Below are 16305 nucleotides of genomic sequence, written 5' to 3' on the forward strand. Positions count from 1 at the left end.
TAATGGCTGGTTTAAATAGTCAATATCATTATTGCAATACTAGTGGTAGTGTTGCAAGTTCCTGAAAAGGTGAATCTGAAAGCAAAGGGGAAAAAGTGGGAGGCTGGTGAGAGAGAGAGTGTATCACGGCCACGGACAAACAGAGGAGAAGCATCGTCTGGGGAGTTACAAGGAGAAGTCGCGAGAGCTGTCTGAAAACATGTCTGTGACTGCGTTAATGTGTGTGTCAGTGACGAAACGCACCTGTGTGCATTTCCTCTGCCCAAGGGAATGTGTGTCAAGCAGCGCGTGTGTGTGTGTGTGTGTGTGATGAAGACCAGCTGAGGTGCTAATCCTTTCTCAGAAAATAGTGGACCAGCCTGTCCTCTTTCTCAAAGTCACACTCTATACCACCCAGACACACACACACCCACTCAGACTTAAGACACTACAGTCCCCCTTTCTCTCCCCTCACATGGAATCAATAGGTCTTTGCTCATCAGTTCTTTCAGAGGTTGCTATGGAGACCAAGCATAGTGTGAGTGCGTGTTTGTATGAGGGGTTCAGCCCGTGTGTGTGTCTTAATATCTTCTCTGGTTCTGTCAGGTCACGTTTCACAATGTTGTCATGCTCATGCGATGATACACACACACACACTCACACACACACACTGAAGACCCCCAACTAAAGCTCTAAACAGGCATTTTCCACATCCACATGAATGTGGAATGCCCTGAATGCCAATGAAAGTACCAGTGTGTGTGTGTTCTCCTCCTTCTAAGGAGGATTCCTTTGCCTCACCATATTGCAGAAGATGCAATCTCTGCAGAGAGAGTAGTACAGAGCATATATAATTGTGCTCTGGATGAATGTCTGCTCTGGTGCACACTCAAAAGCAGCTCTGCAAGTTTTATTTTTAGCATCACAGGCAAATGGAGCCCCTCTCCCCCTCTCCTCCCTCCGCTCTTGCTCCCTGCCCTCTCTCATCTCTCTCCCACTGTCACTTCTCTCATCTCTCAAAATCTCCCACCCTATACTGTGTGTATCCTGGCCACAGCAAGCACATGTTTCGTGCTGTTTGTGTTGCAGCACCAATATGTGCTAAGATTTGGGCCGCTCCTTTCCTTATCTTTATTGTTAACGTCTGAGTGAATGCACAGTCTCACTTTTATCTTCCTGTCTCCTGCATCAGCAGTGGAGGGATATAAAAAGCTCATTGGGGTGGAGGTGACGTATGTACTGTAAGCGCGCCTGTCGCTAAGGCAGCCAAGGCAAGGTCAAGTACTCAGTGGCCTGGTGGAGCTTTTCATTACATATTTAACTCTGCCAAATTCCCTGCAGAGACCTCGCTGGAGACTGCCTGCTGCTTCTTTCTCCCCCTCCACAGCCAAATTCTCCTGTCTGGCTGCAGACAGGTACATTTCCATATTATCATAGGCATAGTCAGGCGTGTCCTGCTATGTGAATGATTCCAAGGTGGTTAGCATTTACGCAATGCTGGCAGGGCTGAGAGAGGCAGCTGTTAAATAAGGGTGTCAGCGGAGACAGAGAGAGAAAAGATCACGTCTCTCAATCAGCCAGACGGAAAAAAAGATTGAGATTTATCTCCTCCAACCTCTACAGTATCACTGCCTCTCCTGTCTGTGTGTGCCTAATTTCTTTTTATTTTGAGCATCCAATCATGCACACAGTGTTACGTGCCGGTACTCGTTTGTTGTGTAAATGTCTGTTATGTGTGTCTTTTCCTCTCTCTGCAGGTTCCCATGTGAACTTCTGGTGAACCAAGTGGATCATCCACAGCTGAGTCCACTTGGTCCTCATCAGCATGCCTATATTAGCTGGAGGTGTAGCCATGGCCAGGGCCAGTGGGCCAACGCGCACACCATGTGTCTTTGCTCTGTCCGAGAGCAAGTTAATGAGCGCTGATCATTTCAGTTTTGCTTTTGTGTTTGATTTACAATTTTGTTATTCATTTAAGTAAGTAAATTGAATGAACAGTCAATGTTTCTGTCTGCTGTCTCTTCCTCAGGCCTGGGTAACATTATTGTTGCTTCCCCTCATCCCCTGGACTAACCGGGGAACGTAACAACAGATGCAAACATACAAAAGAGAGAGATAGAAAATAGCAAACTGAGTTGACTAAATATAACAATGCTTCCTAAATATAGTGCATTATACAAACAAGCAAAGACTGATTTCTTAGAGATGGAAACAAAGTGCTTTGGATTGGATTGTATCCCTAATTGAGATTTAGAATATACTAGATAGAATATACTTTATTAATCCCTTTAAGAAGGTCCCTAAGGGAAATTCGGGAATATTTTAATAGTTTAAAATAGAAGGATTAATGGTAAAGTGAAGATTAACAAAAAGAGAAGTAGAAGTAGCAGCATAGTACTAACCGGAAAAAAGAGAGATGGAGTCAAGGAAGAATAAATTGTGGTGTTACTGCTTATATATGCCAAGTGTGACAGAGGTGTGAGGTTAGAAGTCAGGTTCAGAACAGGGGTTTCGTTTGAAGATGACACACTAAACCTTTGTGGTTTAGTCAATAGCACAGGAGCTTCATTCTGACTAGACAGGCTGTTCTCACTCGCCCTTTGTCACCTACAGATGCATGTCAGGACCTGAACAGTGTTACAGATATCACAGACTCTGGCATCGGGTGGTCTGATAGACTTCAGCAGATACACAAAACATAAGGCTCAGCTTCTTTTTTTGTAAAGCCAACCCTAATTTAATCTCTAAACTATAACAAAAAGTGAGAATGCATTTTAAAACAGCAGGCAGAAGTAAAGAGCGACTACAAAACAAAATGTAACAACACGTGACAAGACTTATACTGACTCTTGATTGAGCATGACTGCACCACCCCTTTGATTTACTAGGAAGCAGAGGCCTTTAAGTGGCTTCTTGCACCAAAATATAGCGTTAATGCATCCAACATGCAACAAGGTGTGTAAGAATGTGTGGAATTGAAGGACTTTACATGCACTTCTTCACACAACCCCAAGAAGTTGCATATTTATGTAAAAACTGGATCGAATCCCCCTAAAATTCAACCTGCCGCTTTCTTAAACAAAAAACTAACCAATAAAAATTGATCTAGTGGTTTTTGCTTCACACACTGTAGCTTATTCAAGTGTACCACAGACCCTCAGTCTTTGCCATTCCTGCACTCATGTTTGCACTGGTTATATTAATATTTCTATATGTACAGCCTTTAGTCCTGTGGGAAGAATATGTGAAATAAGTTTGGACCAATCTAGTAGCAGAGAAATTACTTTACCCTCTACAATCTGTTGCATTCCAAATACAGTATTGCCAAGGCATGTTTTAAAAGACCAGCTTTAAGTCTTAATTAGTGGCAGTGCATTCAAATTAACTTAACTCCAGCTGTAATGATTTATATGATCAGGGTAATTAAATACCCAGCTAAATTGAAAGCATACGGCGATGGAAAACTTTGCAACCCTCCAAGTAATTTGTGTGTGGCTTACTAAACCAAGACCGCAGAATTAAACCCTTGTATTGCACCGCTGACTGAGGCAGCCAAGAACCAAATCGACTTACTAACACACCTGAAGCATCCAATATGTGTAGAAGGGAGTCACTGACACTTGATACAGAGGATAAACTCATGCACATAAGCACAGAAGGTATTAAGTTTACGTTCCACGTGAACACATGGACCTTCTGTATCAATAATTCCTGCATTGCCCTTCCAAATCAGCATGTCAGGATTGCTGAAGTAGAAACACAAACACAGCAGAAAGCATCACACACCGTATCCACAGATATGCATGAGTGAATGCGGCTAAACATGCTCGACACAAACCACTTCTAAAAGGCACAAATGTGCATTTTCTAACCCCGATTCTGGCTCTGCTCTGTGTGTCTCTCTGTCAAAGAAAAAAGGCTGTCCATCATATAGGATGCATGGGGCGAAAGATTACTCACATTTCTCCCAATCACAGCCAAATTGCTCTGGATGGCTCTCATATTTGGGAGATAGCTGCGGATGTCTCTTTGCATACAAATGACAAAGTCTCCCTCTCAATTTGCTTTCTCCTTGACTCAGAGAATGTGATGAGAGTGTCACAGATAGGATGCTATAAGGAGGAGAGACGCAACCAGAGCACAGAAGACAGAGACAGATATAGAGGCCAAGTGATGATGAATTTTTTGGGGCTGATGTGGTTACCTTGGTAACATAACAAACAGATGTCATAGGCATAAGAAGATGGTTGTGTGATGCAGATTTGTGTAAATGTTTCACAATTGGAAGAAGTGGTCTGGCATATCATTGCCTCCAATTTTTTTGTAAAACAGTTGGATGCATTAACTAGAAATCCTTTTAATGTGTTGAAATAGTTAAGCTAACCTGAGGCTATGTACAATAGTATTCCCTTCAGAAGAAAAATGTTTTTGTGTTCCTTAGCAATTACAGAACAGTCTTATTTTTTACAGTAGCAGGACTGACAGCTATTTAAAAACAATCAAGCCACATGTTAGATTGCCTTTCCTTATCCACTTGAGCAAAAATGCTGATGAACTCAATAAAGATGCATTGAGAAGTAAACACTTTAGGTAATTGCATGCAAATGAAAATCTGTCACCATTGTAAAGGCTGTGTAAGTACCAACCGAAAACAACACAGTGACGTCCTTTAAGAGAGAAACAAAACTAATCAAAGCCAGGCGGCAGGTTTCGAAACAACCTCCAGGAGCCTACTCTCTCCTCGGCTAATGAAATATCTAAGGCACTTAGTTTCCTTTAGTTAGCACCTGCCTCCTTAGAGGCATGTTCCTCCTCTCCAAGCTAAATTACTTGGTCTCAGTGGAGCGAGACAGAGTGTGGTGAGTAACAAAGAGGAGAAGTCGAGTGTATTTTGAGAGAAAGGATGACAAGCTCGTGCTGGAGAGCTGAGATGGAAGATCTCACAGCGACCTGAGCAGATGGGTTACAGTGCACAACGTTCGGCCTGTAAAGCCACCTTAACCACTTTCCAAATCCCTGACTTTTGACTGTGATGCGTTGAGTAGTAGCAGCTCAAAAGTGCATCATAACCAAGCCTTCCCCTTCCAAAACTCTCTCTAAAGGCATTTTCCCTTTTTTACAGTCCCTGCTCTTTGTGGAATGAATTACACAGCTGCAAAATAGACATCTAGAGGTTGTAGGCGCCGAGCGAGGGCATGCAGTTAAAATGAAAAATTGTGAGGTGCATTTCTGTGTCAGTACAAATGCCAGATCTGTATCTGATTTGCATGCTTGTTCCTGTCTTTGTATAGGGTTTTCCGTGAGAGTTACTGGCAACCACAGGAATCAGACTATAGATAAATAAATAAGAAGGAATGTCACATGGTGAAAACAGCCAAGGTGGTGCAAGTTAATTTAAAGTGAACATTATGAGCACATGTGCAAATGACTGATCTCGGTCAGTTGCATATTAGCATATTAGCATATTAGCATGGATAACTGTCACTGCTTGTGAGTACATACCGGTACCACTTTGTGAGCTTTATCTAATTAAATTTGAATGATCATGCAGTGAGCTGACAAGATGTGAGACGACATCAACACTATTATCACTACGTTTTAAATCTTCACACTGTAATGCGTGCCTTCCATGTAGTTGGAAGCAGTTAAAATCAGACACAAGCTGACCAGTACAAGAAGTAAAGTAAGACATTAGCACCGTCGCTAGCAATACCAGTGACACACACAAAGACTGTTATAGTGCCAAGACTGTTATGTTACAGCAGCATTCACTGCTTTTTGCTAACATAACTTTCATCAATATCTATAATCTGTGACCATTTATCATGATTTATTCTTCTTGTTTTTAGAAATAGTCAATATTATATATATATATATATATATATATATATATATATATATATATATATATATATATATATATATATATATATATAATATTGACTATATATAAACACCTTACTCAACACTGACAGGAAGCGCATAAATAAAGTGTATTTCTGCAGTGCAAGAGTGTAACGGTCAAAAAAACAAAACAATTAGAGTGTGCACATGGGAAGAATCAAGAATGGAAATCAATAAGACAGTGAGCTGTCATGATCAACAGCCTCGCTGCTTGTCATTAGGCTGAGGGATTCTATTGATATCATCGAATGCTGGCTTAATCAATTCAGGTAAAAGGAGAAGAGAAGGAGGACATTTAAAAAAAAAAGTGTTTTCACTTCACTATATAGTCGGTGGAGCGTGAGGACTACTCACCGAGTACACCCAGGCGGTAGTTCATGGTCACCACGATCACGTTGCCGTAGGCTGCGAGGACACTGGCATCAAACATGTTTCCGGTTCCTTCCATGTAGGAGCCTCCGTGAATAAACAGCATCACAGGCTTCTTCCTACGGTCACGAATATCTACACACACACACACAGGAGAAAGCAGGGAATAGAGAGCATAAAAGGAAAAAAAAAGTCAATAACTGTATTTACGCTTCTCATATTCTCTTTGATCACACATTGTGTTAGGCCATAATATATTGAACAAACAGCAAATTGCTTGGCTGGATGAAAACACAGCACTGTATCAGAAGTGCACTTTTCTCTGCAGCTGGATGTCAGCTTTTAAATACAAGCTGGAGGTAATTTAGATTTCAGAGAATGATTCCAGCAACAGGCAGTAACAAGACACACCACTGCAATAGCCTAATCAAATGTTTCCTGGTGATTAAAGCAATAACGTTTGCACAAAATCACTGACTTGTGTCGCATACATGAGCTAACCTGTCTGTCACTGGCTATAACAGTTCCTGTTTGAATTAAGCACATGCAACTGCATCCCACCCGTGTAAGGTTATAAATCAAAGCCGAAAACTGGGAGCAGACACGGGCGATTAGTTAAAACTGAGAGTGCACAAATCAATGTACACGACAACTCTTTTGTTATGGGAGCTTCAACTGATGGTGTCAAAGTTCACCCCAAAGAGCTCTCAGCTGCAGAGCAGAGATGCTTTAACACCGTGTAAAAAGGCACTCTGGGACGACACAGTAAACGCACTGAAAGTAACTGGCCACCACATGCGCAATTTACAGAACAAAAAAATGGACCAGCGTGACATGAGGAGACATTTTAAAGCTGGGCCTGAGGGAAGAGGCGCCTATGACTATACCCCGCTCTCAAGAAGAGCCTTCTGCGTGCAATCAACAGATAATAAAAGGCCACTGGCTCTTAATATATCATGTCTGCAATGAATTTCCATAATATTCTCGTTTTATTTTGCACCTTGGAACTTGGAACTCCCATAAATGCAAATCGCATCCAGCCCTGAGCGGCAGGGACAGCTACATCAACCTATTTCTGGGTCAATTTCCCTGCGGGAAAATCTCTAGAAAACACAGTTTTCTAGGATACTATCATTTTGTAGTGGCACAAATTGTTAATGGGTCCTGCCTTAAGGTTACAAAAATGGAAGGATAATGGAAAAGTTTCACATAAAATTCCACGTTGAGCCATTAGAATGCTATATTTAGGCTGAGGGATGCTTCTTGAAAAGTCTTGTTTTCATTTTGCTTTGTTGTTAAGTTAAAATTTATACAAAAGTGTACAGCATGTTTTCTATCATCTATTTTTAGTGTATTATTATTCTGTTTTTCAACTTAAATATGCAGTATTGAGTATTGTGACATATTGCAACATATTGAATCCCAACCTGTGTATCGCAATAGGCAATACTTATTGTTACATTAAACAGTCAACACACAGATTTGCCTTTAAAAATTTTAACAAGGGAGCTGAGAGAGTTTAGTGAACTGTCATTCATAAAGCTACAGTCTGGTGTTTAATTTTGTTATCTCAGATCATTTCAAAAAGAACCCAGAATCAGTCACAAGAGTTTTTAACAGACGCCCAATCCTGTAGCGCAGTGTTTGCAGGCAGAACAGTCCCTGATGGGCCCTTGTTGGCCTTTGAACCAGTCTCCCAGCTGACTGTGAGCAACGATGCTCCTGTCTGCCAGGAGCCCACGGTAGCATATGGCACGCAAGACTTAGAACTGTGGCACGGTGACAGCCCCTGTTGGCTTTTTAGTGTGTGTGCGTCTGTGTGCATGTGTGGGCCCCAGGATATGAGAGAGCAGTAGTGCAGAACAACCACATAAATAACCACTACAGCATCTGTTATTGAAGGGAAGGAGAGGTGGAGAATGTTTAGCTCCCTTTGAAACCTGCTGATATGTTATATATTATACAAATGTAGTATGTGAAACACCTGCTGGAGCACACATCCAGTGTTTCACCCTGTACACATGCATGTGCACCGCCATGACGCTAAAACCGGTGCCTCAGTGAGGCAGACACACTCACACTAGGGAGACAGAAATTTACAGGCAGCCGCAATGGCGAGTCGCTATGGCAACTGCCTCTCCTCTCTCTTAGTTGCTCACTCTCCTTACATGAGCCACTCTCACATGGACAAAGTCTCATTGACTGTTGCCGTAGCAACATATTACTCTTGTGCATCTCTAACCCTGCGATGCCCTTCGCCACGTCTCTACCTGTGTGTCATTTCATTAGCGGCAAATGACCACGTACGAGCTTCCTACACACACATCTTTGCATTCTCTAACAGCAGATGAAGACTGACAGCCACTGGCATTGTGGGAGACAGAATGCAGATGCAAAGCAATGATGTACCCACCCACACCCACATGGGACACAAACACACACATACCAATCAGGCTGTCACAGTTGACCTGTGGACTCTGTGTCCATGGATCAGTTACAGGGCAGATCGCTGTGGCACAGTGACAGATAGGCCTGAGGCCCTCGGGGGCTACAAGTTCTCTCCCTCTCTCAGGCTCTATGTTTCTTTATCTGCCTCTGGCTTTGTCGTGTTTCTACCACAAATGAAGTTCAGCAAGCAACGCCTACAGACAGGTTAGGCTCCAAGTGTCTGCATGAATTTCTCAAAATGCTTACACAAAACACTAACCCACCCATGGTTTCCGCCATGTAAACTTAGAAAAATACACAATTCTTATGCATCAAAGTGCTTCAAGAAACTAATCAGTTCATCAGCTCTACTGGGAGAACCTGTGGTGTATGTAGAATATTTGCATCATTTGTTTTTCATGAGCTATTTTGCTCACAACGTGACTACAGACAAACAAAACAGGCGCTGCATGACTACATAATGTCCTGTACCACAGAGGCTGTGGGGAAATAGGGACAGTTTCCACAATATACATACAAAGCCTCAACAAATCCCATACATTTTATGGTTGATTATCGACAGATGGTGAACACTCCAATGCAGACAAGAGCTGATGCAGTAGGAGGGAAGCTTAATCATGACATAGCAGGGTAGCAGCTGATTTGTGTTGTATTTATACGGTGACTAAAGGACTTAAAGGGTGGAGAATTAAACGACAGGTCAACATTATTACTGCACTATACATGGCTGTCACATGGAGATTTACTAATGCTGCTGTTCAGAAATCTGTTTTTTTGCCCACAAAGTTGTACTTGAGAGTGTATTTTATGGTGAGGGAATACTTTTTACACCACTATAAGCAGTACTGTGGTGATGTATGAATAATTCACATATCCAAAGCAGCATTATGCGTCCTACTATGGCCACTACTACTACTACTACTACTACTACAGTTGCTCAGATTAACTACATAAAAGCACATCAACAATAGAAAACAATATAAACCATAGTAGAGAAAGAAGTACCTCGAAATTTAATTGGAACAGGTAAACAAAGTCAAATAATCTAACAATACTGTTGTAAAAAAATGTCTCTGCTCAGTAAACAAAAACAAAAGCAAGATGGCAAAGAGCAGCAGAGGGCTGGTACCCCGAGGAGCTTAGCATGGCTGCTGATCCTTTCAAGCAGAACGGAGACAATGAGACGATTAGGCCTAAACTTGTGTCGAGTGTTCCAGTTTAGCTCACCGCCCACCATTGCCCTCGGAGACACCACCCTCTGGTCTCCTGATGAAACGCAGGCCGCCCGTCTACACTGCATTATCAACTGACTGATTAGTCACAGGGCTGCAGCGTCGATGTCAGGCGCTGATTTTATGGTTATTGATGTTTGCTGACACGTGCATCGGAGACTGATATGCACTCACGGCCGAACTTCAGGGTTAAACAGAGATGCCTTATATTTGCAAGTACATGTTAATATTATATTTGTTAATGCTATACACTGAGGATTAACCTCAACTGCATCTCGACTCAGCCGGATGTCCTCTGAGGTACAACAGCAGAAGAGTGTGTGGCGTGTGTGGAGGATACAGCATATTACTTCTTAATAGAAAAGAGCATGCTGCAGCCTGCTGAGATATCATCTTCCCATATGTTAACCTGAGCGTGGAGAGATGGGAGTTTAAGGCCGTCTCCTTACACAGCGCCATAATTAAAAAGATATTGAATCAGGTTTAGCTCAAGAGGGAACAGCGGTTCATACAGAAAGTCCTGTAAATTGGCATTTTTTCATCCATATAGGCTTGACGTCACCCCTTTCCCCCCCACTTCTTCTGTTTTCATTAGTATAGACACACCTATGTGTGTGTGCATGTGTGTACACACGAGGTAGAGATAAATATTGACCTTTTACACTTAGGTTCCAAACTGTAATAATAGGGAAATTGCTCACAGCAAATGATGAACTGTCACCTGTGTGCAAATACACAGAGGCCCTTTGTACTAGCGGTCCAATTAACAGAAAGGTTACACAAAGCTGAAAATATTGCAACTATATAATAAAGGGAATACATTGGAGCCCTGCAATTTTTGCCACGATGGAGCAGAATTACTGCAAAAATCTTATCTTTAACGTGCAGGTAAAACTGTTTTAGAAATATATGGAATTACTGTACATTCACAATTTACAGTCAATATAAAATGTAGCTTCAGCAATAAGAAATAAAATGATAGAAAAACTAAAATGATTTCTCTCACTCCAAATAGATGAATTTGTAAATGTGTAAAATCATGCAGTTTTTAAATATTGCATTGCAATCTAATAACTGTGCAGACTAAGAAAAACCCATCCATTTCAAGCAAGATGAGTGTGTCCGTGTATGTGGGTCACTGGGAGGTCACTGGCAGGCTAATGCCACAAAGGGCTGCTTGAGGTGGAGACATTCACACTGTGATGAATGGGATGTGATGAGATGCACAGCAGCAGAGCTGACCACCGAGCAGGGCTTAAATCGTTAGGACACAATGGATCAAGGCGAAGGCCATACTGATTGCATCTGCGACGTGTGTGTGTGTCCATGCACTGATATCATAATACCTCTAAGAATGGTTTGAACTTGCACTGGAATAAGCTTCTTTACACAAAGTACGGGTAGTTCACTAGACATTCAGTAAGTACTATGAGAGGGTAATGTGTTTTGTGACATCTCTAATTGTAGAGACACAAGTTCGTAACTGTGTAATAAAGGTTCAGTAAAAAAAAATGTATTTCATCTATTTGTCATGGGTTAAGTATTATGTTAGTATACAATTTATAGACCTATATAAAGTTGTATTCTCTTCCTTTATGGTACAATCCTAATCAATAACACCCAATGTGCATATAAAAGAAGAGCCTTGTAGAAGTGATCTTGTGCACTTATTTTAGTGAAAAGTGGCTCTTTGGCAGTTAGACTTTTTACCAGTGAGCCTGTTAACAGCCTAATAAAAGTAAGAATCCTTATGTGAAGAACATGAACTATTACAGGAATTCTGCCAGTGTACAACAAGCTTGGTGCATCAGGCCTCTGTTGACTACATGACAGGCCTAAGTATTAGGGACCAGGTCAAAACAGATATGATGGTGAATCTCACCAGTGGTTTGTTCACCTAATAATGTCTATTAGGAAAGGTGAAAGAAACACCTTAGACAGCCGAACACTGGTGAGGTGATGCCATTAATGATATCAACCATGGCTTTGGTCAGCTCATCCGAGCACCTTATTCTTGGTACAGCCAAACATCCTGTTCCATCCTAGTAAAATGTCCAGCCAACGAGATCATGAATACAACTAACTAATATAATAAATAATACTACCCAGGTCTGGACAGGACACTAGAGACTGGGACTCTCCAGGGTCAGAGCAGGAAACCTCCAGAGTCACTGTAGAAGTCCCACCAGGCTCAGTGCAGAAAGCCAAGAGAAGGCCACACCGAGCGGAGCCTGTCTCCTGGCGGCTCTGAGGTAGACGACGTCTAGCGGACAACTCAAAAGACCCAGTTCAAAAGGAGAGCTCTAATAAGCCACAAAAGATCCAGAAACACAAAAATACAAGAATAAACCCAAAAGTCCAAAAAAAACGAAACAATCCAAACCACTGCAGCGTAATCACAAAGAGGTCAGGGAGCAGGAACACATACGAACATTGGAGAACGCCGGGGACGAACTAGCAACTGAGTGAAAACACACTCCTTATATACACAAGAGGGAGGACAACTAGACACATGGAACACACTAGGGCTGGGCAGGTAATTATGGAGGGTTAAAATACACATAGAAACACAAGGGAATAGGGCCTTTCAAAATAAAACAGGAAGTAACTAAATCAAACCATAAAAATGTAATATTCGAACAATAAGATAATTCTGACCACAAAAAGTGCTGAAAGAAGCTCTGCATAGACTGAGAACACACACACAGTGTTCTGTTCTTTCTGTCAGCCTGAGCTTTTAACACTGGGGCTGCAGGGATCAGCATGAAGTTTGGATGATCCTAGCTGCTGTACTGTTTGTACTCTGTCTACACTAACGTCTACTGCCTGCGACAGAGAAAGCAAACACCCACCTCACAGCTCAATATGCTTCCAAAGATCGGACCAACAGACTCCACAGCCTAACAACAACAAGCAAACAGCCCCAACAGGAAGGTATGCGATGTTTCTGTGGTGCTTACATGGTGACAATTATCACATATATCTCTGTATGAATTATGATCCGTAAAAAAAGATGTTCAGCATCCACTCCCCATCCCTCTTTGTATGTGAGCTCTACACCTCCTTGTAACCACTTTCCTAAAATCAGACAGCGATGCCTCTCTGCTCCCCCAGCAGATTAAGTGTGGGCGAAGTAAAAAGGAGCAGAGCGAGCTAGAGAGACAAAGATCACGGGACCACGGGGAATAAGAATACCCGCCTGGGCCAGTCTTTCAACAACAAGCTCTCCAAAAACACAAGTGTACCTCTCTAATTTTCTCCCCTTGTCATCCCTTCTCTGTCCGCTCACTCTTACCACCTGCAAGAGTCCCGTTGTGCTCACACACTCCAGCAGGCGCTACGTTGGCCTCTCGTCTTTGCCACTTGTGTGTTTTCTGATCTCTGTTTCCCCTCCTCTCTTTTAATCTTTCGCTCTTCCTTCTTCCGTCTTAATCTAGCGCTGGCCTCTAGCCTCTTGGTGAGTCTATTTCTTCTTTCCTCTCGCAAACATGTTGAAGCTTCTTGTTTTTCTTCCACTTGTACTGAGCAGGCTCTTGCATTACTTCCCTTCATTTGTCTTCCTCTATCTTTTTTCATCTTTCTGTCATGGGTTTCTGTTGCACTTCTACTCTTAAATTATATTTCTCACCCCCCTCCTCCTCTTCCTCCTCCTCCTCTCTCCTGTCTCTGTTATAAATAGTGGTTGGATGAGGCTGACTTTTTCTGTTTTGCTCACTATTAGGGAGTGGATCAATTCCACAAATTGAGTGGATGGGGGGGACCAAATACACACACACACAGCTTGTCTGTCCTCCAAAATGCCACAGAGACAAAGACGACACAAACACAGGCATTGTCCTTGTTTTCCCACTGCTGGCTCTCCCTTCTTCCTTCACATAACAGCCCCCTTCTCTTCTATTTTCCACATCCCTTTCTTTCAGCCTTAAGCCTTTTGGACTGAAGTTGACCCCGCTCCTCTTCTTCCTTGTTTCCCTTTCATTTCCTTTTTCTTTATCTCCACATTCTTTACGCTCGACTGCTAACAAAACAGTCTAATTTTTAGGCGAGTGTGTTTGAGTGCAGGTTTATGTGTGTTTTGAGATAATAATGGCTTGTTTGAAGTCTGTAAACACAGAAATACAGGGAGAAAGCTACACAGCTGCTCATATAAATATCAATGCTATAGTAAATCTGAATCTTTTGGTCATCCCCCTAGTTTCTTGATACTTGAAGAATAGCCTCATTGTTTTGCATAAACATCATACTGTTTAAAACTACCCTTTACCTCTTATTGTTTACTACTACAGGGTGTGGAAAGCTGAGAACCATCCGATCAGTCAGTGTTGACCAAGATTGTTGTGTCCTAGCTTCTCGAGTGGCAAATACCAACTACTGCCACCTGCTGGCACAGAGAGTTTTACCACTTGCACAGGTGTAGAACCTACACACAACTTTCGCTACATTTATGCCTTTCATCCACACTACTCCAGCATTTTAGAACCTCGAGTAAGATGTTTAGGAAGAATTTCAGCTGTGAGGATGCTCAGATATCTAGCCTCCCTTTATAGATTGCTACCAAGACCCTCCTGGAGGTAGAAATTAGGAGCATGGATGTGTGGATCAACCCACTTTTGATTGGTCTGATCAGTTGCTTGGGGTCAATCAGAAGAAACCAAACTCATGAACCTTGACAAGCAGAGGGGTTTACTACATGTGCAGATGACCAGCTGTAAGTGATTTGCAATAATATTGTCCAACGATACTGTTACATAATTGGATTCTATAACATATTAGAGTGTAATAACAAAAAATGTAATATGATTTTTAATCCTAGAGAGTGTGTAACCCTTACCATTAATTTTACACTCCATGTTGCTTCACCTCTCACTCCTTATTTTGTTTAAAGGGCTCCTATATCACCAAAAACTCCTGTATACTACCCAACCATGTTGCTTTCAAACTCTCCTTTGTTATTACACACATACCCCTTATTCCTTGTTAAAGACTATACTTGAGCCTCACTGCTGAAAACCTACCCTCCCGCCTTATTGTTTACTATGTTGCCGCCTGATTGCTTAAAAGCTATTCTTAAGCCTTATAGCATACCAACGATCCTGACGCTTGCACATCTCTCCTTTGTGTGTGTGTACTTTTCTTTAAGAATACATTTTTTTAAAAAAATCATTTGTTTAGGGGTCAAGCCAAGATGTAACAGTTCCATGAATTATCAGAGCGTAAGGAAATGTTTCTATATACTGAATACGCTGCAGGTTATTTCTTTAAGCAATACTGAGTGTAAAAAATGAATGTCATGAAAAGGCTCCCAAGCAAACATGCCTGTATATAAAGGCATTTACCATAATTGGTTTTTGTACTTGTACATTGTGTGTATGTCTATAAATAAAATATAATCAACCATGCTCCAGTGCTCCTCCTTGTATCCCTCCTTGTCTGTCCTCGTGCAACCTCTCATTATCCCCGGTCCACCTCCCTCTCTCCCTCTCTCGGCCTCTCTGCCCTCACCTCCTATAACGATCTGGCCATTACTGGGGCTGCCGATCAGCCTTGCTTTCATGGGGTGTCTGGGGTCTAATTGGGATTGAATGAGTGTGAGTGTGTGTTGCTGTGAGGTCTTATTGACTGGAACCCAGAGGTTGGTTGGTCCCCGCCTCCCCAATAGAGAGATACTCTGATTGAGTTTTTACATTTTAACTAATATAGACTCCTACATGGAAACACATTACTCCATGCACAATCCTAATTAGATGTCACAACAGCTGGGGATCCTGACACAAATTTTGTATTACAGAAATCAAGTCGTTTTGTCACATTGTCAGTGTAAAACAGGTCATAAATTACTAACATGGCATTAGATTAAACAATAAATAAAAAAAAGACCTCATTCACATTTAACCTGAGCCCAGTCCTGTAAATTCAGAATACAATAACAAACCATGAAATCATAATCAATATTATCTTATTGCTTCATGTTGATTCTATAAAGAGTGAATCACAACAATTTCTATCAGGCAACTAGCATAGGCGAACAAAGGGTGCTTGATATATTAACAGCACTGTGTTAATATATCTGACACTGTTTGTCATTTTCTTTTTGTTACAGTTTTTTAATGTGTGTTTACAACTTAGATTTGTTTTTGTTAAGGAGAACTTATTGTTTAATTAAATAAAAGAACAATGCAGGACTTAGAGTATGTTTGTTATATATGGAACTGTAGAGTGTGTTATCTTGCAGCTTTAATGTATTCTTTTTCTATTTGTGAGTTCCTGCAGGAGCAGCAGAGTAACAATAAATTGGGCGGAGAAAGTCTTCGCTTTCGTCTCCATTCAGACACCAGCGTTCCCATTAAGTAATGCTGTCAGCTCTGACACTACC

General features: G+C 41.7%; 1 protein-coding gene across 1 annotated transcript in view; it reads right to left on the bottom strand.

Moving 5' to 3' along the window:
- nlgn2a (neuroligin 2a) overlaps positions 1-16305 on the bottom strand; it is a 151492-nt gene that overhangs the window by 49042 nt on the left and 86145 nt on the right. The window contains exon 6 of the mRNA XM_028429364.1: positions 6238-6387. Coding sequence (XP_028285165.1) covers positions 6238-6387 — 150 coding nt within the window. The remainder of the gene's footprint in view (positions 1-6237; positions 6388-16305) is intronic.

Source organism: Parambassis ranga, chromosome 18, assembly GCF_900634625.1.
Source record: "Parambassis ranga chromosome 18, fParRan2.1, whole genome shotgun sequence".
Lineage (NCBI taxonomy): Eukaryota > Metazoa > Chordata > Actinopteri > Ambassidae > Parambassis > Parambassis ranga.